Below are 23,018 nucleotides of genomic sequence, written 5' to 3' on the forward strand. Positions count from 1 at the left end.
TGGAATGATGTCATGCGGAGAGCAACTCACGATGGACGTAGAGCATGGCAGGTGAGAGACTGTAGAAAGACATAATGTGTTATGGGTATGAACTGGAAGCTACATTCTCCATGATAAATAACATTTATACTAGAAAGTTATTATATATTCCAGTGTTGGAGTAGGGGTGTTGTAGAGAGGGTTACCCTGTAGCTCAGATATATACAATGATCGATTTCTAGCGACACCTCCATTTGGATACATTATAGTCACGCATGGACCAGCTATCAGACCAAAATAACCAAAAATGCACCCGATCGGAAGCAAAGAATGTGGTCCTCCGGTGAAACTGCCTAACTAACGGGGACGCGTGCTCAACACGGTGTGGAGCATGTCCGTGCTTCTATACAACCCGCTAGTCCGTCAGTACGCGATCGACGCGCCTGTCTTTCGACTTTCAATTTACTCTGTGCTTGAGACTGCTCATCTTTCTTTCTTTGAATTTTCTCTTGTCCTGGTCTATTCTTGTCTGATTTCTTTCTTTTATCTCATTGTTTGACTCTACGCAGACAGTCCTCCCCCTGATCTTCTTGTCCCCCGCCGAGCTCCATTCTCCATTCCTCTCCATCCCACATCCGCTCTCACTACTTTCTCCCCCCCAACACCACGGAGCTCCTTGACGCTGTGCTTTACAACCTTCAAAGCTTCAATCATGCAATCTACACAGTTCCCCTTCAGCCCCGTCAAGGATGGCCGCCGCATCCTCGGCGAGAAAAACACCAACGCGTGTCTGTCCCCGGCCAATTGGCCCAAGGACTCTTTCTCGACCACAGGCACCCCAACCAAACGAGTGTCAACTGCAGCATCGCCCAAGAAGCTTCTGCCTTCTCCCGTGTTCGCGGGCACAAAACGCACGAGAGACCAGGTGGACGAGATCGATGTAAACAGCGGACACGTCAAGAGACACAGTCCGGAGCTCTCGGCTTCCCCCGAAGAAAACAGCACCCAATCCATCCTCCAAAATGGCCTTGAGGATCAGGTACGTCTTTACACGCTCAAATATATTCAAGGACTAGCTCGCTAATCTCAAAATGGCACGCGACTATAGCTCCAACTGGTTCCGGACGCGATGGACACCGGTGCCTCAACACCACAGCACACACAGCTCGAACGCGACGAACCAGACCATCTACATGTAGAAAATCTCTCTGCCACAACCGAAAATAACCCACAGCCTACCACGCGAGCCATTCCCAACGACCCCGAGACGCGCAAGATGTTCATCCAAGAAGTGAGTCGAGTCTATACCGCGACCCAAAAAACAAACAACATACACTAACGCCTCACCCCCAAAAGAAAGCACATCTCCTCCGCAGCCGACTCCAAAGCGCTATGCGCAATGTCACGGACCACCAGTTCGACCGACGCGTGTCCGAGCTGGAAGCACACAGCCGCAAGTGTCCGCGGCTTTCACTCTCCGCTCTCTCGACGCCGTCCATGCTCTCCAAAAAGGCGACCACGCCTTCTCAAACCAAGACGCCGCACATTCTCTCTGCGGGAACGAGATTCTCTTCGCTGCTGAACACGCCTGACCTGCCTGCTACACGGCCATCGAGCGCGAGTGGTGTGAGGGATGCTACGCACGACGTTCGAGCTAAGACTCCCATTCGGGACAACAACACGCCACCGCGAGCGCTGGGGTCGCCGATGCAGCTGAGTAGCCCACCGGCGACGGTTGGGCGCCGTAACGGCAATGAGGATGGGGGTGACGAGCCAAGGGTCGAGACTAGAGGGGCACTGTCGCCGTCTGAGAGAGGCGATGCGGTTGACGGGCTGCTTAAGCTCATGCACACGGATCGGCACGACAATGGAGACGCATGGGCTGCATGAGACTTTTTTTGCGAGACCACTTTCCTTTTTCTGTAGTGGGCGTGTTGATGTTTTGGTTGGTCGGAGTCCCGGACGTGAATAGATCGAGGCTGCTTGGTATCTCTCGCAGCCTCGCAAGTACATTGTGGTCGAGCATCGGTTTTTTCTTTTGTCTACCTTGGCACAGGGATTTATACCCTTACTATCGTGAGCATTGCGTGTGCTCGTTACGTGAGATACTCGCGTGGCATATAGATCGCCGCCGATGGCAGGTTGTTTCGCTGCTGATAATAATGATACCATTTGCACATGATTGAACCTTCTCGTAATTGATTGACAAAGTCCGTGGGAGATGCAACTCAAGCGAAGTATGACTAAATCAGCGGACCTTCTTGAGCTTGTTCCGCTTCCGCCCAAGTACATCGCGGCCCTCCTCAATCTCACCGGCGGCCTCACGCTTTGCCGAGCCAACCTCCTTTAGCACACCGGTGCGAACGACTCTGCTTTCAATATTGACGCCCTCCTGAGCCCACTCGTCCATCTGGCGACCAACCCGCTGCTCAATAGCCAGCACGAGCTGGACATCGCGTTGTCCGACCAGTGTAACCGCTTCACCGGACCGTCCCGCACGGGCCGTACGACCGACGCGGTGGACGTAGTCGTCTGGGTTGCGAGGCACATCGAAGTTCACGACGAGGGTCACAGACGGAATATCGAGACCACGGGAGGCGACGTCCGTGGCGACGAGGACGCGGGCAGCGGCGGCGCGGAATCGCGCCAGGTTTGATGTGCGTTCGGACTGTGGAAGGAGACTGTGTAGAGAGGTGACGCGGTGGCCGAGGCGGCGGAGCGTGCGCTCCAGTACATCGGCGGTTTTGGTGTGGTTTGTGAAGATTATTACGGGTCGGGAGATGTTCTCGTCTGTCGAGAGCAGGACATGCAGAAAAGCTTCGCGGTGCGTCATGGGGACTTTGAGGTAGGTTTGTTTCAGGGTTGGTGGTATGCTGCCGTGGTTATCGGTTGCGATCTCTGTCACGAAGATGGGCGGCTTGTTGTCCGGGCGAGGCATTTCCTTCAGCGCGCGCACTTCTGCTGTCACCGTCGCAGTGAAGAGCAGGGTTTGTCGCTCCGCAGACGGCGGCAGTGCCCCCAGACATGTTTCCACGTCGGGCAGCATGCTTCCTGGCCCGCTGACCAGTAATCGATCTGCCTCGTCCAGCACCACCATCTTCACTCGGCCTAACCCAGCCACGGTATCTTGGCCAGATGTTCTGATATGATCCGCCAGCCGACCCGGAGTCGCAATGACCACATGCGGTCGTTGCGCCAGCGCAATTGCCTGCGGCCGCATGTCCGTGCCACCAGTAATCAGAACAGGCTTCATACCCTGCGGGGCGGAAATAGCCTTGAACTGCTCGAAGATCTGGAGTGCAAGCTCACTATTAAAACGAAAAAAGGTTAGCTCCTATATTTCTGTAAACAAGAGTAACATCAAAAACCATACCGAGTTGGCGTCAAGACGACCGCAAAAATCCCAAACGGATCCTTCGCCCACTTCTGCAGAATCGGTACTCCAAAAGCAATCGTCTTTCCGGAACCCGTCCGACTACCACCGATGCAATCCCTCCCCTTCAGAATCTCCGGAATACATGCCTTCTGAATAGCCGTCGGCCGGCGGATAGCCATGGTGGTCAACGAACCGACCAGCCACGGCGCAACATCCAGAGAGGAAAACGTCGACTCTTCACTGCGGAGACCAGTTTCAAGAGCATCGCGGATAGTCACTGGGTCTTCGTCTTCTGTTGGCTCGGGTTTCTTGGGGTTTGTGTCCTTTTTCTTAATGCGCGAGAGGGTGGGGAGCGGCGCTGGTGCCGTATATGAGCCGTCCGAAGACTCGGATAGACGCCGTCGCTTGGGCGCGCGGTCTTGGATTTCGGGTTGTTCCATGTCGGATGTTTCGGAGGGACTGTGCGAATCCTCGGAGAGGGCTTTTGCATCATTTGAGGGCGCCATTATTATGCTTGTCGAGACTGTCTGTTGTCCGAGAAATAATTTTGCGGCAGAAAAAGTTATCGACAGGCGGTGGAAATTACTTGACACCTTATATACAAGACATCAATATGTCACACGTGACACTATACAATGATTTGAGCATTAGGAAAATGCTTGAATCGCACTTATTGGATCGCTGCTGAATGGTGTTTCTTCTATTTACAGCGCAGTATAGATGCATATAAATTGGTCCCGGCAACCACCTCGAGATATTAGTCAACCCGACTGGCATTGCTTCTTCTTCGCATAGATAGAGAAGCAAGCTCGTGCGTCTCACCACTCTCCAAATCATTATCCTCAACCGCCGACTCCGATGACCGTTGAGAACGACCTCTCTGCAGCACAGCGTTTCTCGCACCCGAAGCAGTAGCATTCTCTTCCTCCGTAGACTCATCCTCCAACCCATGAGTACCACCAACGCTTTCCATAGTAAAGGGACTAGCAGTCGGAGCATCGAGCGCGGCTAATTCATCACGAGTAAACCAGCGCGGCAGCACAAAAGTCCGTATGGGGATGAGCAGAAGAATGATAACCGGGAACCCGATAGCCGCGATCGTCTGGGTGATGGCGAAAGTGGCGCCGAAGCTGACCAGTTCGAGGAGCACAAAGGCCCAGATGGCGACGCGGCGTTCGAGTCTTTTCAGGGGGTTCGATGCGGACGTGAAGTTCTTGTCTTGGGCGAGGAAGATCAGTTTCTGCGTGATTCCGTTCCCTTGTAATGCCTGCACGCCCATGATGAAGAATAGGCCGGCCATCACGCCCTGCGGTATCAGATGCAGCACGATCAGTAGTGGGCCGGTCATAGTGCCTAGGGTGAGAAGGCCCTGGGCAAAGTTGCTAACTCGTTGCTCGACGACGTGATCGGTGACTCGGATGGCTTTTCCTTTGTTTGTGTCGTCTTCGTCGGCGACCTGGCGGGTGACGCAGAGGGCGGAGGTGTGGAAGGGTGCTTGTGGGATGAGTCCATTGGGGAAGGGGATGCCGAGGAGTCCGGCAATGAAGGTTGTTAGACCCAGTAGCCAGAGATCCCAGTGGAAACCTGCGGGTTTGCGGAGTGGGAATTCGGTTCCCTGGGCGATGAGAGACGAGACTAAAGAAGGAGGTTAGAAGACTGCAGATAACGACGATGTTAAAGGAAGCGTACCGTTGTGATCAAAATAGAAAAGAATGGTGAGAAGGACCGCAAAAGGAATGGCGAGAAAGATATCTCCAACACTCAAATCCCAAAAATGCACCAGCCACGGGCGATCAACAGTTGGGAAGAAAGCCTTGCTCGTGGGAAGTGTTGAGACATCCACATCCCTCATATGGCCAAAGTGGACGAAGCCAGTGAAGAAGATAATCGTCAACGGGGTACCGTAATCCTCCAGGAACTTGCGGACATATCTCTGGAAGAGATTGCTGTTGCCCAGCTCGCCGCAGATCCATCCGCTCATGAGCACGAGGAGGGCAACCATGATGCTCAGGTAGGCCGAGGCTTCTCCCACTAGACCCCATTGTCGAGTCAATACCTGGATGCCCTTTTGGAGATAGATAAAGGCAACGTAAAACCCGAAGACGTCACATGAGAAACGGGTGACATAGGTTAGTGCGTTGCAGGCATTCGTGATGGCAAGGAACCAGTGCATGATCAGTGACCAACTAGCAGAGGTTAAGTAGGTGTACTTGACAACGAAAGAAGACAACTCACATGCCAATCCAAGTCATAAAAGCGAGAAATGGTGTGCCTCGGGGTGAAATAATATCGTAGACCGTATAATTGAACACCGTAATCGGACCTGGAACGTTTAAGAAACCGACATGGCTAGTTATAAAAAGACAATAAGAGCTCACCAGTAACACCAACAATGACCAGCGGCTGAGCCGCGAAGAGGGAAAACACCACGGCCCCAAGCACAGATGCAAGCAAGACTTCATTTACGCCGTAGCTCTGGTTTGTCTTCTCAAACATATCTAGCGAGAAAGCCAAGGCAGGCAAGATACTGCGACACCAGTAAGCCTTGAAGGTTGGAACAGGGCAGATATATCCAATTTGAATGACCCGGAGTATAAGTTTCGAGAACTCGAGAAATACGGAATGATTGGATGCGAAAAGGGACACGTATAAGGGCAAGCATACTTTGCAAAATACATATAAATCGTCGCAGGAACAATGCGATAATCCCACGCATCAGTCAAGTCGCTCCAATAATAGGGCGCTCTGCGCTTGATATCCTTGACCATCCCGCGGAACAGACGCACGCGCCACCATTTCGGGTGGGTCGACCAAAAAGACGACGCGACTGATACACGGCGACGCTGCGAATCTGATGTCCGGGCACCTGCAGACTCCTGCGGCTCCGCCGTAGGCGGGGCCAAGCCCGGAGCCGCGCGCGGAGATTGACCTGACTTGCCTGATCGGAGGGATGATGACAGGCGCTGAGATTGCCAGGAGGGTCTTCTGTGAGCTGGGGACGAAGAGAGTCCCGGCGATGCGTTGCTGGGAACGTGCATATTTGGACCTGAGGGCAGGGAGAAGTCCCCGTGCGACCTCTGCGGTGCAACGGACATACCGTTGGGAGGATTGGAGCAACCAGAAGCTGGGGATGAGGGTAGGGATATTATTAAAGGGGCTAGAGTTGGTCCGCGAAGACGAGGTCGGCGGCAATGGCAGCAGCAGTTGATGACGATTATTTTGCGGGGAGGCGAAGAAGTTGGAGAAACTGGGAAGCCCAGGATGGAGAATGAGGCCTGAGGCACCCACTACTGCTACGGTACGTACTGATAAGGAAGACCAACTACACAAAAAGTACAATTCAAAATATTACTTCACAGCGGAAAAGAGAATCAATTTGCAGTGCCTTTCTCCCACCTAATTTTCCGTTGAGCAAAAGATTCTGATAGTCAATTTTCAATTTTGCGTTCACGCAGGGGGCGGAGGCGGAGGAGGCTGGTCGCTCGGGGGAGGAGGCGGAGGTCCATCTCCAGGTGGAGGAGGTGGCGGCGGGTCGCCAGCACCACCGTAGTACTGAGGCATACCGGGAGGGGGCGGAGGAGCACCCATGCCAGGAGGAGCAGCACCAGGAGCGCCCGTGCCGGGAGGTGCGTAAGACGAGTATCCGCCGTAACCATAGCCAGCCTGTCCACCGGGAGGCGGGGGAGGAGCTTGCTGCTGCCAAGGGGCGGCGCCAGGGGCAGTACCGGGAGCGGCATAGCCTTGAGAACCATATCCATAATCGCCACCGCGACCCTGTGAAGCCCATGGAGCAGCACCGCCTTGGTCGCGGGACCCGTAGTCGTCGCGTCCGCGATCCCGTCCTCGCTGTTGCCAGGGGGCAACGTCGCTCGGTGGCGGGCCACGCTCCCAGGGCTTCGCGCCGCGGTCGTCGGGATAGCCCTGGCCCGGACCGGCTTCAATGCGACGGGGCGGGTACTCGCCAGGAGCACCTCCAGACAATTCGTTCATGAGTTGCTACAAAACAACGTTAGCACCTGAGGTCTGTTGCTTTTGAGATTAGGAAAAAAGAAACTTACCTCCATCTCGCGGTCGACAGCATCACCAGTGCCAACGGCAGGACGAGAGTCGCGGCCACCATAGCCACCATTGTTGCGCCAATCGCTGCCTCTCTGGCGATCGGGACAATCGCGGGCCATGTGTCCAGCGTTGCCGCAGACACGACAGATGATGTTTGTAGTGAAGTTGCGCTGTTCGGGACAGTCATACTTCCGGTGTCCGATTTGACCACCTGCAAGAGCACGGTTAGTATCTTGGCAAAAGAAAGTGAGTTAGGGGCATACGTACAGTTCTGGCAAGCCTGGTTCTCATCGTCACGAAGAGTACCGTTGAGAGCGGCCAGTTCACGCAGCTGGTTGCGTTTGAGCTCATTTTGACCCTCAGGGATAGATGCAGCCTTAGGGTGCGTTAGTAAAAGGGATGTAATACTGCAGGGGACAGGACTTACTGTTTCGATAACGTTGTGAATCAGCTGGCGTGCCTTCACCAGCTTGTCTTCTGTGTCAGCGATAATCAAACAGTGAAGATCTTCTTCCTGGTTGCTAGCGTGAGCGGCATCAGAGCGGCCTTTGCCCTCCTTGACGGAGCCTTTGCCTCGGATGGCAATCTTGGCCCCGGACTCGGTCTCCATTTTCTTCAAGGTGTTTCCACGAGGTCCTATGAGTAAGCCAACTTTAAAAAGATAGCAAAGAGCTAAGTGTTAGTTCATCTGTGGTCTGTCAAGAGAGCAAAAAGGCGTGTGCAACATTAAGCACAAAAAAGAAGGGTTAGCAAGAAACGAGCCGAGGACAATCCGAGGAAACATCTCGTCGGCTCGAGTCGAGCATGGAGGCAGGTTAGGAGTTAGAGGGTTAGTTATCATACTGAAGTTAATCTCTGGATAGTCATTCACTGGGACATAGACCTTCTCCTGGGTCTTGGTGGGACGTCTGTAGTCAGAAGGCGGATGGTAGTTAGGGATGGTCTTCATGGCCTTCTCGACCAGCTTGTGACGCTCATCCTCAAGTCGCTTGCGGTAGCGGTATTCGCGCGTGTTCACACGTCTACCAAAGTTATCGTATTGCGGCGGTGGCGAGGGAGACCTGTTGGAAGAATCAGTAAGGAAACGGCAAAACCGAGGGAAAGAGCACCACATACCTATCACCGTCGGCCGGGACCACGTCATTGATCCGCAGCTTCTGGCTGATCTCCTCGATGCGCAGGTGCAGGGTATACGCCTCCAGCTGCTCGCTGGTGAAGTTGGCCATGATCATGGTGGGCAAGCCCATCAGACCCGCAGCCTTATTCTCCTGCTGATCGCCCCAGCGGTTGCGCTTCTTACGCCTTTTGATACCATCGGCGGGAGGCTCCGCTGTAGAAAACACATGATCAGAGATGGCCATTTTTCGTGGATTTGGGTCAGACTTACCACGAACAGGGCTTCGGCCACGCTTGGGGCCGTCTGTTCCCATGGAGGAAGGAGTCGCCGTGCGACTGTCCTCTTCAGGAACATCACCCGCAAAGCGTCGCCGGCCCAGCGGGATATTGTTGGAGCCCGTGATTCCTTGGTTGCGCCACGCCATGGCTCTTGTTGGGGATGATAACAAAAAAAATCGAGGATAGGCGGAGTGAGCGGAGAGAGCAGCTTCTTCGCTCTTTTACAAGGGGGTGGCCAATCACGTGAGAAGGCGGTGAATCGATCGTCATTCATTCTTCCATTATCTAGGAAACTCGATACAATTCAATCATCCTCACTCTCCCTTAGATCTTATTCTTCGAATCCTCCTTCATTCCCTCCTGGACCCACTTCCGGGTATCGGCTGCGTGCTTTTCCATAGCCGCCTTGTCCTTGAGGAGGTCCTTGATGGTGTGCCGTGACGGCACATGGCGGCCCTTCTCCGTTGCTGGACGCTGCGCCATGCGATCCTCCCACGCCTTGAGATGTGGGAACTCCTCGATATCCACCCCAGACCATCCAGCGCTAGCCACCCATCCCCAGTGTGAGATATCGGCAATGGAGACGTGATCCCCCACCAGGTACCCGGACTTGGACTGCGCGAGGTGCTTGTCGAGGACCCCGTACAGCCGGCGCGCTTCGTTGACGTATCGGTTGACGCCGTACTCGATGCGCTCCGGCGCGTACCGGACGAAGTGGTTGGCCTGGCCCTGCATGGGACCCAAGCCCGCGTTCTGGAAGAAGAGCCAGTTGGTCATCTCGTAGTGTTCGCGCGTGCCCTTGGGGAAGGAGATCTTGTGGTCTGGGTCGTACTCCTCGGCGAGATACTGCAGGATGCCACCAGACTCGAACAGACGGATCTTCTGGCCGTCACCGAAGGTGTCGGTCAGGGCGGGGATACGGCCGTTGGGGTTGATCTCGAGAAACCAGCTGCGATAGGAGGTCAGTTTGGTCGAGGGTTGTCAAAGTCGGGAGATCCCTACTCTTCCTTCTGCGTATTCTTGGAGATATCAATCTTTTCGACCTTGTAGGGCAGCCTTGGTCCGGTCAGTCATTGCGCAAGAACCGGTAAGAGACAAACATACCCCAGCTCCTCCAGCGCCATGGAGATCTTGATCCCATTAGGCGTCTGGGCTGTGTAGAGAGTAATGTCCGGGCGAGTCATGATTGCGATGGGGAGTGATGGGAGGTTGAGTTGAGAGAGGGTTGTTGCAGGAGCAGGAGACTTGTTTTCTCTTTAGTAACCACGCGGATTGAGGTCATACCCGACCTCCCCCACTTCGATTTATAAGCTCGGAGCTGCCTCGGGACTAAGTTACTTTCATAGTTAAGTATGTAATAGGCCAATCCAATCCATTCAAACGACGGAATCTGCAAAGAGTTGCTACATGTACATTGCTGTATTGCTAATCAAAAGGCGCCATACCTACCATGGCACGGGCCCATTTTCATCCGAGTATGTCCCCGTTTCCCCGCCCTCGGCCAGAGTCGCCAGTCGGACAATATTCACGGCGGACTCAGACACCGGCCGGCCACCCATTCCGCGCGCAAAATTCGTGGCCGTGAGGTTCGGGCATGATGCATTCACCTTGCCCCCCTTGTCTTCAAACAAGGCAGCATAGTGCAGCATGAGCATGTTGAAAGCCGCCTTGCTACTGCGGTAGACGGGGCCGATGGCCTTATGTTGCCTGGGATACATCTCTTGCGACGGATCGGAGCGAACGCCCATGGACCCGGTATGCGAAGAGACAAAGACAATCCGGGGCGGCAATGCCGCTGTCTTCTCAAGCAGCGGAATGAAAGCTTCGGTGACTGCGGCGGCGCCAAACACGTTCACCTCGTATGCTTCGCGGTATAGCTTTCGCAGCTCGGCGAGAGGCATCGTTGGCTCCTCGGTGATGCCTTCCTTTTGCCGCTTCATGCGTGCCAACGCAATGTCAATCTCGTTGTTGATGCCCGCGTTGTTGATGAGCACATCCAGTCGGCCGTGCTTCGATGCGACTTGCTCCGCTGCGCGCTCGATGGATGCATCGTCCGTCACATCGATCGTGATCGGCTCCACTGATGCGCTCGTAGGATCTAGCTCTGCGGCAGCTTGGGCGCCGCGCTCAGGATCGCGAGATCCGAGGAGGATGTAGTAGGTCTTGTGGGATTCTAGGATCTGTTTGGCAACCTCAAATCCAATGCCCTGGTTTGCACCGGTGATAAGAACAATGGTTTGAGCCATGTTGGGTACCTAGTATAACTCGAGAGATAAGAATCCACTGAGAAGAAGCAATACCACTCTTTATAACCTTCTCTGATCAGTAAATCTGCAGGGTTTAACTCCGACTGATGTTTTGGGGCTATGGACGCCTGATTGTGCTCAGCCTCGGATATTGACATCTAAACTCCGAGATTGCCCTAGTAAATTATATAATTTAAGTAAGTATGCGTAGGGATGTATTCACTGGCTATGGATATTTTAACACGATTCTCACGCAATGGCATTTCCTTCTAGGACTTACTGGACAGCAAGGCCCTCGTACTCCGTGCTGTATAATCTAATAGGTGCTCTGCTTGATTAAATCCCAACTCTTAATCAAATTCGGAATCTCAACTCTCGACAGGATTATTAGGTATGTAGTACATTAGCTCCTACATGGACCGTAACCATGTGTATCTGGTTAAGCTGCTAATGGAGAGCCTGCGCTCCCCGCTGGGATTGTGCATTAATGGTTTCGATCTGGACCAACCACCCAGGCAGCAGCGGCCATAGCGCAGAAAGACGAACAATTGCACCGTCATCTACAAATACAGTGCACTTTCCAGTTCATTGCGGCTGTTGCTCCTTACCCAACTCCTACTTCCCAAATCCATCCATCTCTCTCCTTAACCCCTTTTCTCTCCATTATTCTTAGACATCTGTTACTCCGACCTTCCAACCAATAAGTACCCTTACCATGGCTGACCTAGAAGAATTTATCACTCAAAAGGTGCTGGAGGTACGTTCATTACACAAGCCACAATAGATACGAAGACAACCAGACTCACACATTATGTCAACCCTCAGAAATGCAAGCTGTATGCGTGCGTGGACCGCTTTCTGGTTTGCCTCGCTGGCATACGGCATGATCCCCACTCGCATCCCATTCCCGATTTCAAATCATTCAACAAGAGAGACACTGAGAAGTTGAAAGAAATTGCGGTGGAGTTGCAAGCTGACATCAACCGTCTCCTTCCCGGATACTTGGGCGACAATGCCGATATCTTATTCAATCAAAAGCTGAAGAGACAGCTGGACGATCGATGGGCTCTCATGGAAAACAAACGGCAGAAACTTGCTGATGAGCCAACCACCTTCCAAGAGAGCTTGCTGGAAACACTCGCTATGCAACACTGGCGGCAGATGTCTGATAGTGAAGGGGATGATAAGCAGACGGCCCCTGCATTGGCTCAAATTGCCTGGGATGAGGCTCGAAAGCAGCTTGAAAGTTCAATCATCAGCGAAAGAAAATCCGCATCCTTTGTCTGTGGCGGTATCATCCCCATTGAAATCACTGGAATAACCAAGATAGCGACGAACGTGCCAGGTGAGCTCGAGTTCATTACTGAAAAGACGTAAGACGAACGAGGAAGGCCCCTTCTACGCCTAGTTCGTCGGTCTTATGATGCTTTTTTTTTTCTTCATTCCCCTCTATAGTTCGCACCCGTTTTTGCTATCTTTTTTCTTTTGACATTTTCTTAATCTTTTCTTGATCCTTGATTTACAGCTAACTCTAGCCACCACCACAGTTCTCGGACACCCGTTTTCGCCCCCCGTTCACATCTTCTGGGCTCCTGGAGATGACAACAAGGCCCGAAAGTTGATTCTGCCGGTCAATGACGATGCTGTCCATGATTCTAGCATAGAAAGACTTCGTCAATTAGTTGTGGATTGCGACGTCGCCAGCTTTGGAAAAGGACAACAGGATGTGGTCGATCCCGAATACCGCAAGGCTGGAAAGCTTGACCCTCACAACTTCGCGAGTAGCTTCCACCCAGCCGATTTTGGGATTCTCGAAAACGTCGAGCAGATTCTTCTTCCCAGCATTAGTACCGATACTCAGAACCGACTGCCATTCCGGAAGCTCAGTGCTGAGCTGTACAAACTGAATGTATGTCGGAAGTGGCTAAGTCGACTCTAACGCAGACTGATAACTCTTCTCAAGGTCTACTCGGGACCATCGGGACTTTTCCGAAAACATGTCGATACTCCCCGCGCTGGGAGCCAGGTTGGCTCACTTGTTGTGTGCTTGCCATCCTTCTTCAAGGGCGGTGACTTGCTTGTTCGCCATCACGGCAAGGAGGTCGTGTTTGACTGGAGTTCTCACAGCACGGATGCCATTCAATGGGCAGCCTTCTACAGTGACTGCGAACATGAGATCAAGACAGTCAGTGATGGTGAGCGCATTACTTTAACTTACAATCTCTACGTAACCGAGCCGTTGGGTGGATCGATTCCACCAAATGTCGTTGTCGACCCGAAGACCCTGCCACTCTATGATTTCTTGAGGGGCCTTGTCGCGCGGCCTGGATTCATGAAAGATGGTACTATTCGAAAGACTATGTTCTAGAGTAACCAGCTAATAGTTGCAGGTGGTGTTCTCGGTATCTACTGCTCTCATGCATATCCACATTCATCAAGTGTTGCTCACGAGCTGCTTCCCAGAGCTCTGAAAGGGGCCGACCTGGTGCTATATTCGGTGTTCAAATTGCTAGACATTAAAGTCGAAGTCCGCCCTGTGTTGTCGAATGTGAGAGCTTTTGAAGCTGATTATGAAGAGGAGGAGTTTGAAGAGGAGAATGGAGAACAGGAACCCAGAAGCAGTGTATTTGGTGTTCCCTGCAGTCGACGAGATCTTCCCAGGGAAGGCACGCCAGCTGAACTGGAATTCCTCCCAGATACCTTGCCTGGACCTGCAGACTATATGGATGTCGATAAGCGCTGGAAGACGCTCTACTTCTCTCTCGAAATGCGAGGAAAGGGAGCAGTTTCTAGACTTTCCTGGAACCATCGCCTGCGGTTGAAATCCAAGGGATTTTTCAAAAACAAAGGGGAATTTGTTGGCGACAACCTGCTGTCTTACAAAACCAGCAAATATCAGGAAGAAGAAGGAGAAGGCTTGGCTAAGGTAAGTGCAGCCAAAATCTCCTGGATTGATAAATGATCATGCTCATAAGTTAGATCACCGACAATGTTCAGTGGTCTGCAGACCGCATTCCTGGCATAACATGGATTGCCAATCCAGGAAATGAGGAGCTAGCATTCAGCTATGCAGCTTATGGGAACGAGGCTTATCTAGGGAGTAGGTATTCCTGCGCTGCAATTCTGGCGGTGATTCCCCCATTTGATCAGCGCCAGACTATCATGGGACAGGAAGGCTCTGATAGCACCTCCATCAACAACAATTGAGATGAATCAATTTGGCTCGAGCGAAGTTATTCGTAGTCTTGGAGGCCATGTTCCGATATCTCAACTTCGACGTGTCTGAGGTGAATCGGGCCCGAGACATAAATCTGACACGCGACTTCATTTTAATAGCCACATCTGCAGATTCCCCAAGAATTCTGGTCAAGGTCGACAAAGTGCCAACTTAATAGCAAACCTAGTGACTGGAAGCTTGATTGAATGTATAGAAAACAGATACCTCATCCATCAATATTCGCCATTGGTGTCTCCCTGTAGGCCTACTTGATTAAATCCTTTCTAATTATTTGGTCAGACCTACGAAACAAGGTGCCCCGTTTATGCATGTTTACCTTATCAAGACTCGGAGTACATATGTCTAGCCCGCCGACTTTTCTCTTAAAGGTCCAGTTCCTGGCCCCCGCTTTTTGAACACGCATCACCGAAAAGCCGAGACCGGAGAGAACGCAACCCCGAGCGCCGATACTGCCACGAAGCCACAGACTGCAGAAGGATAAGAGAAAAGATAACGTTGCAGCACAAATCACCCACAAACATATCTCAAACAGAATAACAGTCGAGAAGACAAGGCCAAGAGAAACAATGCCATCCATTGAAACCATGCACGCCGTCTCTGCCGACGGCAGCAATATCTTTGCGGAAGCTATCGGTAACCCGAGCAATCCAGCCGTTGTGTTCATACACGGCTTCAGTGGCTCTGGGCTAGTGTTTGAGAAACAGTTTTCCGATACTACCCTTCAGACGAATTTGTACCAAGTATGACTACTCTCCGCGTGTTTCTCTTTGTTTTTCTGTGATTTGATCAGACTGACTGAGCTTGACCCCTTAGATTCGCTACGACATGCGCGGTCATGGACGTAGTGACCAACCCACAAGTGCAGATTCATACACCTCGCAGCTCTTTGCAGAGGACTTCAAAGCTGTCTGCGAGGCATTCAACGTGGAAAAACCATTCCTTGCTGGCTGGTAAATTCCCTCCCGACTTGTTTACCTCTACACATTTACTAACGTTGAAACAGGAGCTTCGGAGGTACGATTGGCGCGGACATCTGCGCAAACTTAGGACCAGAGTACTTATCGGGAGAAATCCTACTAAGCTCGGTCCCCTATGGCGCAGCTTTCCCCCAAGTCGGCAAAGGGGATATCGTCCCTGTTCTACAAACACTCGGCAGCCCGACAACCACCTCTGCAGATTATGCGAAGGCAGCATCTGACTTCGTGGACTCGTTCGTTGCACCGGGGCTTGCCATTCCGGTGGAAACGAAGTGGTTGTGGATGGGTGCTGTCCTTGCACAGGTATGCATTCAACTCTTTTATTATTTCAATCCCCCTATAGAAAAAAGAAAAGTACATAAAAATAAAAGCACACACACGAGAGAGAGAGAGAGAGAGAGAAAGCTAATCTATTCTGCAGAAACCCGCCGTGCGTTCTCTCCTTCGTTCCAGAACCCAGGACCCCGCTGCTTTGATAACTTCGAGACTTCCGCTCTTGGTCATTCAGGGTAAAAATGATGTTCATCTCAACGCGGAGAAGTCTAAAGATTTGATCAAGGAGACATTCGGCTCTATCGCTGAATATCATACGTTCGAGGGAGTGGGACATATGCCGTTTTACGAGCGGGCAGACGAGACGAATAGGCTGATTCTGGAGTTTGTGACTCGTTGTAAATCGGCTTGAACTATTGTGCGAGAGACCAGTGTGCAGGTTGCAGGTCTGCGCCACCGAAGATTATGGTAAAAGGAATGGAACCACATTCACGATCGTCAGTATTGGGACTCTGAAAGGAGTCTCAATTGCAGGGGCAATCCAGCAACTCAATGGAGGGGAGTAGCGTACGGGTTTCCCACTTTCGAGAAAAGCCGGTACGTACAAGAGAAAAGATATGTACAAGTATCAAAGTCTCCAGGAAATGACGAATAGTTGTCACTAATCTGAGAAGAAACAAGAGAGCCGGCAGCACAGTAAAAAGGACAAAACGTAAGATGGAGGGTGCTTCAGAAAGGGTCCAGCACCGGGACAAGGAACGTGAAGACTGATGCCGAAGATGAAGAGAAGCCAGCATTTAAAAAGTTGCGAAAACATCGTCACTGGAGATAATCATCCCCAAAACGTAGTCATGAAACAAGGACCTTCAGCGCCGCGAACATCCTACCACGAGAAGCTCTCCTCGATATAATCCACATGGGTGCGAGCTTGCCTCTTCCGACACACGCGCCGTACATCATCACTCAGGCCCCCATTTCCACAAACCAGGACCCCCATAGCACCCACCTGGTTCTCAACCTCCATACTGACAAGAGTGTCGATATTAGGCCGGCCAGGAAACATCTGCACGGTAGCCGAGGGGCTTTGGATCTCCTTTGCGTTGCGGGGACGGGTGACAAAGAGCTTGATGCGGAGGACTTCGCGTCGGCGGTCCATTGCGAGGATACTCGTCATCCAGGGACGGATCCACTCCAGATGCTCCGGGGACTGGATGATCCAGACGAGTGTGACGCGGCGGGCGGCGACTGTCCCGTTTGCGAAACCGGCGACGAGATGTCGGACGAAGGGAACGTGGTGCGTTATCCCTACGCCGCCGGCGAAGAGCAGGACTGAGCCGTAGGAATCCAGTGTGTGGATGTTGCCGTAGGGGCCTTCTGCGAAGGCGGCGAGTGTAACCCGGGAGCCGGTTGAGTTGGCTGCGCGTTGGAAGAGTTTGTCGGTCATGCCCGTGCGGCGGCGGACGAGGAGTGAAACGGTCGATCTTCGTGGCACGCCGAGTAGGTCTTGTCGAGATATCGGCATTGATTTCTCGTCTGATAGCACTTCTTCAGTTTCGCTCCATCCGACAGAAAATGGGTGTGATGTCCACCACCCTATTGCGGGGATGTAAAGGTAAATATGCTGGCCGGGCTGGAAGGTCCAGGGCCGAGCTAGGCGCAAGGTGATGCGCATGGCGTCGCCTGGCATTGCTTCGACAGTGGCGGTGGTAGATTGGCGCCCGAAGTTGCGGTACGCAATGATGAAAAGACGGGTGGTTCGCTGGAAAACGTCAGCTGGAATTCTCCTATACTTGAGATACTTAGCTTACCTCGAGGGCCCAGAAGATGAGGGCTGCCATCAGGTACGTCTGCGAGATCATCCCGTCCAAATGGATCCAAAGGAAGGCCATAGAGACGGCCACAAGGGCAAGATGCAGATGAAGGAATATTTCGTAGAAAGCATGGCGAATAGCAGAGGGGGAATGGACAAGTATAACCGTTAATCCGCACGCAGCCTTGGTTATCATGTCAGTGTCTATACTCGTAGCGAGATTGTATCATAACATACCACCAAGCCAGAAAGCATGAAGTTGCTTTCACCAAACACCATTCCGACGGCATTCCACCCGTCTAGATATCAACATCAGTATGGGATGTACAAACCAGCAGCCTGAGGGAGGATCACTTACTCTCCTGGGCCTTGGGAACAGCCCACGCGAACACATGAGCCAGTGACTCCAAAACGACAATGCGACCCAGCCATCGGTGGAGCAAATTCCAAGTGTCAAAGGGGACGTGCAGCATCGCGATAAGAGGATTGTTCCGACCAGCCATGAGGACCAGCGGGATCAAATTGACGGTTGCCATCGTGCCCGTACGGTTACGGATGACACCTGCGACGGTATCCTCCGTCGACCGATAGGGAACCGTAATAACGCAGAGTGCCACGTTCATAGCAATGATTCCCGAGATGAGGAGTGCATGAAAGCGACTGGGTAGATTACCCATATTGACAGCCTGCGAGAGCTGAAACTCGCGGTTGTGCCGCGTGCGGAACAGTGGTGCATAAATCAAGTGCTCCTTGAGCCGGGCAAATGACTCGTGAGCAGATATGAAGTACCGCTGCCGGTCATCGCTGAAGCTAGATAGTCGTCGCAGATGGCCGGAGAAGCGGAAGCCGAGCTGCCACACATACATGGCGGCCGCTGCGCAACCGAGAGCAAGGAGGGAGATGCGTGCTAGGTCGTCATTGAAAGCCTCGTAGAAGCTCTCTGATGAGTCGGAGGAGTCATGTCGCTTGTTGATATTGATATTGACCATCTCCGTCGCGCTTGTTAGCCCGGCGAGAGAGACAGCCAGAAGTAGGTGACCCATGGTTTCTCCGCGAGAACTAGCTCACGTCTTGAACGTGCTGAATGGAATTGGTGTTTTCAATTCAACTCTTGCGAGTGTGAGACCTGCTCGCTCGAGAAGGGATCCGAGAAGGGACGGTCGATACCAAAGCCACGAAAACGGTGTAATTTTGTCTGAAAATTGTTGGGACAGCACAGCTAGGGATCAGGACATCACCAGGATGCTGACGAGACTGAGCAAAATGAGAGTAGAGATAATTCAGTGGTTTGAAGTAGTGGCCGGTCGGGTTCCTGATTGAGCAAGGTAGGGCCAGCCTAGATGTAACGGATGAAAAGCAAAAGAACAAAAAAATGATGCTGAGGCAAGCAATGAAGCCACCCAGCAGATAATTAAGAAGAATGGACAGGGCAGCGCAGATGCCTCCAGGCAGTCGGCGGCGCAACGAACGGAATGCTGGTGACGCAGTCACCGGCCAACAAGGGCAAAGGATGGAACCCGTCCACCACAATGCAATGACGAAAGAAGGGAGAAAGAACGAACGAACGGAGGTGAAGAAAGAGACAATAAGAATGTCTATCGTTGCATGAATCAGGAACACAAACAAGGAGACAAAGAGGTCCCTTTATCCCGTCCGGGCCCTAGACACGAGACGGGGAAAATAAGGTGTATGGAACTAGGCCCTGGCTGCCCAAACCCTGACTCCCTGAGGGTATCAAGAATAATGGAACTGGTCACTTTGGATTGTTTGGTGAACAGCATCAGGAGCAGACTCGGCACGAGCCTGCCATAGGTCGAATGAACTCCATGTTATCGGCTAAACAGACAGCCAGCACCAAATAAACAAGTGCGACCGTCACTTGATTGCCCTCCACGCAAAGAAATGTACCGGCAGACATGAAAATTCCCTCTGCGAGTGGCCGGACCTGAAACACTCCAAGCGCCAGCAAAATCCGACGTTGTCCAACCCACGGGCGCCAGACCGATTTTCGCGCCGATCCCCGCGGCAGCACAACGATTGGCGGTTTGAGGATATGCCCAGGTCTCTTGGCAGGTGCGATCCGGTGGTGGGTTTAATGACGCGAAAACACGGAGAAATCATAACTACCGTGATGACAATTAACTGAGTTGCGGTACCAAGCCGCACTGTAAATCCTGCTTGATCTCCCGCACCCCTGTCTAGGGCCTTGGCTTCATCTATATCAGACCCCAGGCGACTTAGAGGAGACTATCTCCTTCCGAGAGTGGACAGACTGGGAAACGTGACAGCCTGCCCTGTTCGGAATACATGAGGGTATACATATGTTGAAACATGGCGACCGCCAAAGTGAGCAGACTCTCGACGTGTACGGTCTCATTTATGTTGGGGCTGTGTGAGAATGTCTCTTGCGATAGCTGTACGGTGGTCTAATAATCATGTCTCACCAGTGCCTCGACAACAAACCCAAAGTACGCACAAAAAAAAAAAAAAAAAACACAATAATGGGGAAACTCAAAAGGCCCGTGGGTATAGTGTGCAAGCAGGTCCGAAACACCAGGTTCCCCATCAAAAACCAAACTAAAATGCGGACCATCCCCTGGATCCACCGTTTCCAAACAATGACGGGATGAACTAGACCGATCATCCTTCGCGATCGGTCGAACACCATCAAAATCCACCATCCAAGAGCGCGATCGGTTAGTGCAAAATGAGATGGGTGCCAGAACCAAGGATACATCCTCAAAAGCCGGAATCCTAATAAATTGAAAAAGAATTTGTCATGACCGGAGAGCTGAGAGTACAAGCGAAGCGGGCTCTTGGCAGCTGCTCACATGAAGCTCAGCTCGTCATCGCTGTCCTCGTCCTGGGAGCAGGGAATCACCATCGGCGCTCGCCGTGGTATTGACGGCGCAGAATGGTGTCGCCCTGGAGGCCGTCCGCGTGGTCGCCGATCTGCAGGGCGATGGACCTGCTTGACAACAGGCTCCGGCTCCGGGACCGGCTGCGCAAGATCCCGCCCGGCCGCTTTGGTGTCTTTCTTATTGATAATCACGACTTCGATCTTAGGTGTGGACCTGGGTTCCATGGGGACCGGCTGCTGGGCTACATTGGTCCTAGACGTTTCCCGCAGAGGGTAACGACGAGAAGAGGTCGGTGCCAAGGACGTGGATCTGGGTCCATAATTGATAATAGAAGACCTCGTTCGAGGTCGCTCAGCATTGTTCATCACAACCACGGAAGCAGACCGCTGTCGCTTGCGGGGTCGTATAGGCGAGGAGTCGAAGTGTTCGAGCGATCGCTTCGTGCCCACCGATGAAGGAGACGAGGTCAGGCTGAAGATAGGCCTCTCGAACCGGTCTGAGCAGGGAGAGCTGCTATCCGTGGAACATGGTATGCATGGCGGCGGAGTTGAAGACACGAAGGCGCACTTGCTGCTCTGCTTTGCAAATATCGGCTTCGGCTTTGCCATCGGCGTCCTAGCAACCCACTCTCCAATGCTTTCTTCCCAGCGGTAGAGGCCAGTCCTCTGCCCTGCGTCGTCAACGCCATCGTTTTCTTCATCCTCCGCTCGAGCCCGGACAGAGGCTACCATCTCTTGAATCTCAACCGCCCACAGGTGATCCTCCGGCTCACCGGTACTCTCTGCAAATTCCATGGCAGCCTCTGCGGCGATTCGGCCAAGAAGCGCAGATAAGCCCGGCGCTTTGGTGAGCCTGGGGAAGAAAGATATCATGCGCCGAATTTCTTGACCGGTTCGGACGCGCTCACTTTCCGAACTGCCTCCAAAACAGCGAAATGCTTGTCGTACAAAAGATGCCAATTCCCTCACCAAGTTTGAGCGGAAAGCCAATTCGTGCGAATAGGCGTCGACGTTCGTTTTGGGTGTGACTTCGTCCGGGAGTTCGCCTGATAATACTGCATTGTTACATTGTAGCAGACAACCCGCTAGTAAGATGCACCCACGCCGTAATAAGTGATGAGAGGTGATGCCGGGGCTACCAGAGAGCGGTTTCAAGTCCATCTCCCGCTCCACTGAAAAAAAGATGTATTTGAGGATATCGCTTGCTTTCGTCCCACCCGCAGAGTCAGCAGCATCCAATTCGCGAGACCTCGAGACATGCATCCCGCACACTGCTGCCATGAGGCTCATGACGTGGTTACTCAGGGCGTCCTCCACCGGCACGGGGCATGGTCGATCAGCGGGCGGCTTGTTCGTAGATGCCGCAGACGAAGTGCGAGTCCTTCGATCGCGAGATGTTGGCCGTTTGCAAGAGTATCTTCGCACAGGTGCCGCGGACTGGGTGTCTGAACGAACGCCACTGGCTGAGATGATCACGGCTTCGATCAGCCGCGAGGCCGCGGCACAATCGGCGTCTTCTTTTGATAATGATATCGTTGCACGGGTCATCCAACCAGTCCACAACTTCGTTGCCATCCATTCCGGCGGAAGAATACCGCGTAAAAGAAGCTTGGCCAGCTCGTCAAAAATGTAAGAGCGATGTGCCGGGCCGTAGCAAGCATAAAGCCGCAGTAATCGGATAGCGTCACCGTTCCAATTTGAATCACCAGAGGGGCGTAAGGAGAGCGGGTAAGGGTATGTCTTGCACGTTGAAAGAAATGTCGACAATAAAGACTCGCAAGCATCGGGTTCATGATATCGACACTTTTCGATAAGTGCGCAGGCGACCGCTTCTGTCACCCACTTGTTTTGTATCATCATGGCAACCAAATGGATGCCCTGAGAGCGTACGGCTTCGCGAAGAGGCTTCCACCCCTTGCCGTGAGGTGCATAGAAAGATTCCAATTCTGTAAAATACACACCGCACATGTCTTCATTCCCATCCTTGTCCAGCTCGACTTGCTCCTTCTGCTCGTCTGCAATGAACTCTGGCAAACGCCGCACGACCATCGACATTAGCGAACGTGCGCCGCGGACAGACTTTGGAGATGGATCGCTGGGATCACTTTTGGTGAGTCGAGTATTGCACAGAAAGTTCTGGAGAACACGATGAAGATTATGCGCAATATCGGCAAAACCAGCGTCGCCGGATTGGTGGAGCAGCTCCTGCCACGGACTCTTGTGCAGCGGATATTTGTCGCGAAAAGCCTGCAGTTGTCCCTTTCCGTAGACACTACTGGGCTTGATGGCTGAGTGCTGCGATTGCGCGCTCGAAGGGGCCTCCCATCGTTTCCCGTTAATCAAAGGCGTCGCGAGCTCGATCGCGCCAGGCAGTGTCCGAGGTGCCTCTGGGCTGTGGATAGACAACCGATTGCGTCTACGCCCACCATTCTCCTCCCCGCGAGACGAGTATTTGTGTCTGATCCGGCGTTGCTCGACTTTCTTGCCGGGAACCCAGACGGGATCGTTCTCGTCCTCGTCCGCGTCCGACCCGTTGACCCTGCTCTTTCGAACTTGTATCGTTGCGGCCGGCGCATCCACAGAGCTGTCCCCGGGGTGACTCTGGGATCTCGATTCGGTAGCGATAATCGATAGGGTCTCTTGGTGTTTCTCAAGGCGGCGGTAGATAGACGTTAGAGGGCGGAGCATGCGATTGGCCCATCGTGCGGTAGCTTGGACGTCCTCCATTGAATCGGCTAGGATAATAATATAGGTCTATACCATGCAGTTGTAAATGAGTCAGTCCCCGCGTTTCCGGGGGATGTG

At 52.7% G+C, this 23,018-nt stretch overlaps 10 protein-coding genes across 10 annotated transcripts; 3 read left to right on the forward strand and 7 right to left on the reverse strand.

Annotated features, from left to right (window-relative positions):
• Positions 1 to 691: 691 nt before the first annotated feature.
• Positions 692 to 1,869, forward strand: PFLUO_LOCUS1760 (uncharacterized protein; the record flags this gene model as incomplete). Its single annotated transcript, XM_073778830.1, has 3 exons — positions 692 to 1,018; positions 1,088 to 1,270; positions 1,336 to 1,869. The coding sequence occupies 3 exons, from the start codon at positions 692 to 694 to the stop codon at positions 1,867 to 1,869; spliced, it is 1,044 nt and encodes a 347-aa protein (XP_073635846.1).
• Positions 1,870 to 2,227: 358 nt separating this feature from the next.
• PFLUO_LOCUS1761 (Putative RNA helicase) lies at positions 2,228 to 3,861 on the reverse strand (the record flags this gene model as incomplete). Its single annotated transcript, XM_073778831.1, has 2 exons — positions 2,228 to 3,287; positions 3,353 to 3,861. The coding sequence occupies 2 exons, from the start codon at positions 3,859 to 3,861 to the stop codon at positions 2,228 to 2,230; spliced, it is 1,569 nt and encodes a 522-aa protein (XP_073635847.1).
• A 251-nt stretch (positions 3,862 to 4,112) lies between these two features.
• On the reverse strand, positions 4,113 to 6,450 carry PFLUO_LOCUS1762 (uncharacterized protein; the record flags this gene model as incomplete). Its single annotated transcript, XM_073778832.1, has 5 exons — positions 4,113 to 4,990; positions 5,045 to 5,541; positions 5,591 to 5,678; positions 5,734 to 5,882; positions 6,020 to 6,450. The coding sequence occupies 5 exons, from the start codon at positions 6,448 to 6,450 to the stop codon at positions 4,113 to 4,115; spliced, it is 2,043 nt and encodes a 680-aa protein (XP_073635848.1).
• A 352-nt stretch (positions 6,451 to 6,802) lies between these two features.
• On the reverse strand, positions 6,803 to 8,955 carry PFLUO_LOCUS1763 (uncharacterized protein; the record flags this gene model as incomplete). The annotated part of the gene is made up of 7 exons (XM_073778834.1): positions 6,803 to 7,351; positions 7,414 to 7,625; positions 7,682 to 7,790; positions 7,842 to 8,050; positions 8,258 to 8,475; positions 8,531 to 8,744; positions 8,802 to 8,955. The coding sequence occupies 7 exons, from the start codon at positions 8,953 to 8,955 to the stop codon at positions 6,803 to 6,805; spliced, it is 1,665 nt and encodes a 554-aa protein (XP_073635849.1).
• Positions 8,956 to 9,133: 178 nt separating this feature from the next.
• PFLUO_LOCUS1764 (Glutathione S-transferase 2) lies at positions 9,134 to 9,993 on the reverse strand (the record flags this gene model as incomplete). The annotated part of the gene is made up of 3 exons (XM_073778835.1): positions 9,134 to 9,758; positions 9,812 to 9,865; positions 9,914 to 9,993. 3 exons carry the CDS (start codon positions 9,991 to 9,993, stop codon positions 9,134 to 9,136), a joined length of 759 nt encoding a protein of 252 aa, XP_073635850.1.
• A 261-nt stretch (positions 9,994 to 10,254) lies between these two features.
• Positions 10,255 to 11,055, reverse strand: PFLUO_LOCUS1765 (uncharacterized protein; the record flags this gene model as incomplete). The annotated part of the gene is made up of 1 exon (XM_073778836.1): positions 10,255 to 11,055. The coding sequence occupies one exon, from the start codon at positions 11,053 to 11,055 to the stop codon at positions 10,255 to 10,257; it is 801 nt and encodes a 266-aa protein (XP_073635851.1).
• Positions 11,056 to 11,770: 715 nt separating this feature from the next.
• PFLUO_LOCUS1766 (uncharacterized protein) lies at positions 11,771 to 13,423 on the forward strand (the record flags this gene model as incomplete). The annotated part of the gene is made up of 4 exons (XM_073778837.1): positions 11,771 to 11,812; positions 11,881 to 12,400; positions 12,603 to 12,964; positions 13,019 to 13,423. 4 exons carry the CDS (start codon positions 11,771 to 11,773, stop codon positions 13,421 to 13,423), a joined length of 1,329 nt encoding a protein of 442 aa, XP_073635852.1.
• Positions 13,424 to 14,877: 1,454 nt separating this feature from the next.
• Positions 14,878 to 15,955, forward strand: PFLUO_LOCUS1767 (uncharacterized protein; the record flags this gene model as incomplete). Its single annotated transcript, XM_073778838.1, has 4 exons — positions 14,878 to 15,033; positions 15,107 to 15,243; positions 15,297 to 15,573; positions 15,692 to 15,955. 4 exons carry the CDS (start codon positions 14,878 to 14,880, stop codon positions 15,953 to 15,955), a joined length of 834 nt encoding a protein of 277 aa, XP_073635853.1.
• A 471-nt stretch (positions 15,956 to 16,426) lies between these two features.
• PFLUO_LOCUS1768 (uncharacterized protein) lies at positions 16,427 to 18,396 on the reverse strand (the record flags this gene model as incomplete). The annotated part of the gene is made up of 4 exons (XM_073778839.1): positions 16,427 to 17,302; positions 17,352 to 17,390; positions 17,591 to 17,652; positions 17,712 to 18,396. 4 exons carry the CDS (start codon positions 18,394 to 18,396, stop codon positions 16,427 to 16,429), a joined length of 1,662 nt encoding a protein of 553 aa, XP_073635854.1.
• A 1,784-nt stretch (positions 18,397 to 20,180) lies between these two features.
• PFLUO_LOCUS1769 (uncharacterized protein) lies at positions 20,181 to 22,940 on the reverse strand (the record flags this gene model as incomplete). Its single annotated transcript, XM_073778840.1, has 1 exon — positions 20,181 to 22,940. The coding sequence occupies one exon, from the start codon at positions 22,938 to 22,940 to the stop codon at positions 20,181 to 20,183; it is 2,760 nt and encodes a 919-aa protein (XP_073635855.1).
• Between the last annotated feature and the right edge of the window lie 78 nt (positions 22,941 to 23,018).

This window comes from Penicillium psychrofluorescens (assembly GCF_964197705.1).
Source record: "Penicillium psychrofluorescens genome assembly, chromosome: 1".
Lineage (NCBI taxonomy): Eukaryota > Fungi > Ascomycota > Eurotiomycetes > Eurotiales > Aspergillaceae > Penicillium > Penicillium psychrofluorescens.